Here is a 3385-nt window from a genome sequence, read left to right on the forward strand (position 1 = left end):
AGGCTGTGGGGAGCTGGTGTCCGTGGGCGAGCCGGTCCTCCACAGGAGAGCAGACCCCATAGTGGGGAAGTACGGTGTGTGGATGCAGGACCCCGAGGCTGCTGCCCTCTACGGGCCAGAGATGGTGTGGCGCATCGACACAATCGGCACCGAGGTCCGACAGCTCTTCGGCTACGAGGACATGGAGCAGTTTTCTCGGGGCTTCCCGTCCAAGGTAATACTCTCCTCAACTCTTCTCCTCTCCTCTCTAGTCCTCTCCACTCTTCACCTCTCCACCTCTCCTCTCTGCTCCTTTCTCCTCCTCTCCTCTTTTAGCTCAACCTAGTATTGAGCACAAACATCCAAGTCCCCCCCCCCCCCCCCCCCTTTTAGCTCAACCTAGTATTGAGCACAAACATCTAAGTTCCCCCTCTGTGGCCCCTCTCCCCCCCCTCCTCTCTCCCCCCCCCCTCCCCTCTCCCCCCCTCCCCTCTCCCCCCCTCCTCTCTCCTCCCTCCCCCCCCCAGGTCCTGTTGCTCCCAGAGCCGGTGGAGAGCACAGGAGCCACCCTCTACCGGGGCTCCCTCTACTACCAGCGCCGCCGCAGCCGGACCATCCTGTGCTACGACCTGGCCTCCGAGAGCCTTGCGGCCCGCAGAGACCTCCCCCACGCAGGCTTCCACGGCCAGTACCCCTACTCCTGGGGCGGCTACACCGACGTGGACCTGGGGGTGGACGAGAAGGGCTTGTGGGCCATCTACTCCACCAACAAGGCCAAGGGAAACATCGTGTTGTCCAAGCTGAACCCCAAAACCCTGGAGGTGATGCAGAGCTGGGAGACGGCCATCCGGAAGAACTCGGTGGCCAACGCCTTCATGATCTGCGGACGTCTGTACACGGTGGCCAGCTACACGTCTCCCAACACCACCGTCAACCTTGCGTACAACACGGCCAGCGGCCAGGACAAGGCCGTCGCCGTGCCCTTCAGGAACAAGTACCGCTACAACAGCATGATCGACTACAACCCGGCGCAGAGGAAGCTGTTCGCCTGGGACAACTCCCACATCGTGTCCTACGACGTCAGGCTTGGGACGCCCCAGGCCAACTGAGGCCGGGCGGGAGGCCCGACCGGTGGCACCTCCATAGTCTCCAGAACCCCTCCTCTCCTCCACACCCAGTCCCTCAAGTCTTCTTAGTAAGCGGCGGCCACTTATAGACGATTGAGACGCTGCCCGGATGTTCCAGCGCTGTCCACCAGAGGCGAGAGGAACCCCGGAGCTTTGGTCGAGGTTTGATTGGCTCTTGGTCGAGGAGGTTTGATTGGCTGTTGGGTGGTCAGCGAGTTCAGCAGCGGTGGTCACCTGAGAGCTCACCTCCCCTGCTTCTGAGACTGACAAGCCTGCAAAGCATAATCGTGTGGCAGTAGAGGTTAGAATGAGTCTGTGTATGTTTGTTACTTAAAGTCCCATGAGCGCTCAAAACGACCTGAGAGGAACCCTCCCCTGCAGGTGCTGTGTCAGAGGGAAGGTTTCTTGCTGTGGCGCAACCCCACTAACGTGTTTATAGAGGAATTATTTTTCTACTGTTTTGGTTACAAGATTTGGTGTTTTCATGTGTCGCGCTGAGAAAGGTTGGATGGCTCAATTAATAAAATCACTGATCTTTCCGATGTGTATCATAACGGCTTATAAAGACTAATTAGAGTGCAAAGGTATACCTCTTGACTCATTCAACATAAGCAAAAATGTATTGCATGTTCCTTGGAGCTGTATTTCTTAATACTAAGGCATGTACAGATGTATACCATGAGAACAAATAAACTATAAATGATAAACTGAGTTTGTTTTAGTGGTTGTCTAAACCCACACCTGAGGGTAACCCATCAGCAATACCCAAACTGATTTTCCCCCTTCTCACCTGCAAACACCTACAGTCATACTGACCCCTAGTGGCACAATCTGGGATCTACACCTCAGTTCAAAAACCCGAGAAGTACAGTCAGAACAGGCTGAAAAATCAATCAGCGAAACACAAATTCACCTTATAACAGCATATTATTTTATTAGTTTCTGTAACCAAACCAAGAGAATGTAAATAAGACCGTACATATTTTAATACAGCGATGTAACCCCTGTACAAGTAAAACAAAAAAAACAAAAAACCCAAATCATCATCAACATCATCATCATCACCCCCCCCCCCCCCCCCCCCCTCCCCCCTTCACGTCAGGGTAGGGAACCTGCATACTGCTATACATCTTCCCCCAGGACACTCGTTACCGCGGTAACCACCATACCGGGGGGAGGGGGGGGGGGGGGAGTTTATTTGCGGGTGGTGGTGGTGGGGGACACAGAGGTGAGATGAGGGTGAGGGGAGAGAGGGTCCTGGACGACGCCTTCAGTCCTCTCAACATGGAAAAGGAAACGCTTGACTTCCTACTGCCTGAGACACTCCTTCAGAACTACAAGTCCCATCTAGAGGTCTCTTTCCTTTCCTCAAGTCACGCCAGCTCTGCGCTTGAAAACACTCGGTTCTCCTGAGCCCGTCTGGCCGCAGGTCGGAGGGCACTAGGACCCTGCGAGCACCTGCTACTCTCCAGAGAGCAGCGCGCGTGTGTGTGTGCGAGACAGTGAGGATGAGTGTGAAAGCGGTGGAGGTGTGTGTGTGTGGGTCAGTCCCCCCTGACTAGGTACAGGCAACGTCTATCTGGAGTAACCGTTCGCAAACAGCCCATAATAACTTCACTCAAAACGCCGCTGCCACAGCAACAGGCATGTTTAAAGGCTTTGTGACGTCATATTTTCGCAACTTATCCTTTGGCTAAAGATACAGGACACACACACAACCTCCTCAGGCAAGAGACGCGAGCAGAAGGCAGGAGGAGCTCATAGGAAGAATAATCAACTAATCAAATCAATCATCAAATCAATTAATCAACCGATTAAATTTGACATTTTTCTTCTTTCGGGATAAACAAAAGCAGTAGAATTCCTGATTAAATCGATTTCAGTTCAGAGAAAATGGACAGAACGGTTGAGTACAAGGTTGAGAGTGTGTGTGTGTGTGTGTGTGATGGTGCAATGCGGAGATTACACACACTCCCTCTCTCTCCTCTGGGTTAGTACTGATGGGAGGGTTGGTAGGGAAAATAATGTGTGCTTCACTAAAATACATCTTTAAATAAGATTGTTCGTTCAACTACAAAAACAAAAGATTGATTCTTTTTTTTTTTCATTTTCTTCTTCTTCAGAAAAACGCTACACCCGCCCACTCCTCTAATATGTGTGGTTCTGCTGAAGAACGTGTGGTTTTGCTGAAGAACGTGTGGTTCTGCTGAAGGAACAGAAGTCAAAGAGCTAGAAGAACGGCTAACTCAGCAGCAAATCTCATTTCATTCTTTTCTCCC

The 3385-nt window shown here is 52.0% G+C and overlaps 1 protein-coding gene across 1 annotated transcript in view; it reads left to right on the forward strand.

The window, feature by feature from the left end:
* Window positions 1-2391, forward strand: part of LOC124478837 (myocilin-like) — a 3895-nt gene extending 1504 nt beyond the window's left edge. The window contains exons 2-3 of the mRNA XM_047037303.1: window positions 3-214; window positions 507-2391. Coding sequence (XP_046893259.1) covers window positions 3-214; window positions 507-1088 — 794 coding nt within the window. The 3' untranslated portion in view covers window positions 1089-2391. The remainder of the gene's footprint in view (window positions 1-2; window positions 215-506) is intronic.
* The last annotated feature ends 994 nt before the right edge of the window (window positions 2392-3385 follow it).

This window comes from Hypomesus transpacificus, chromosome 16 (assembly GCF_021917145.1).
Source record: "Hypomesus transpacificus isolate Combined female chromosome 16, fHypTra1, whole genome shotgun sequence".
NCBI classification, from domain to species: domain Eukaryota; kingdom Metazoa; phylum Chordata; class Actinopteri; order Osmeriformes; family Osmeridae; genus Hypomesus; species Hypomesus transpacificus.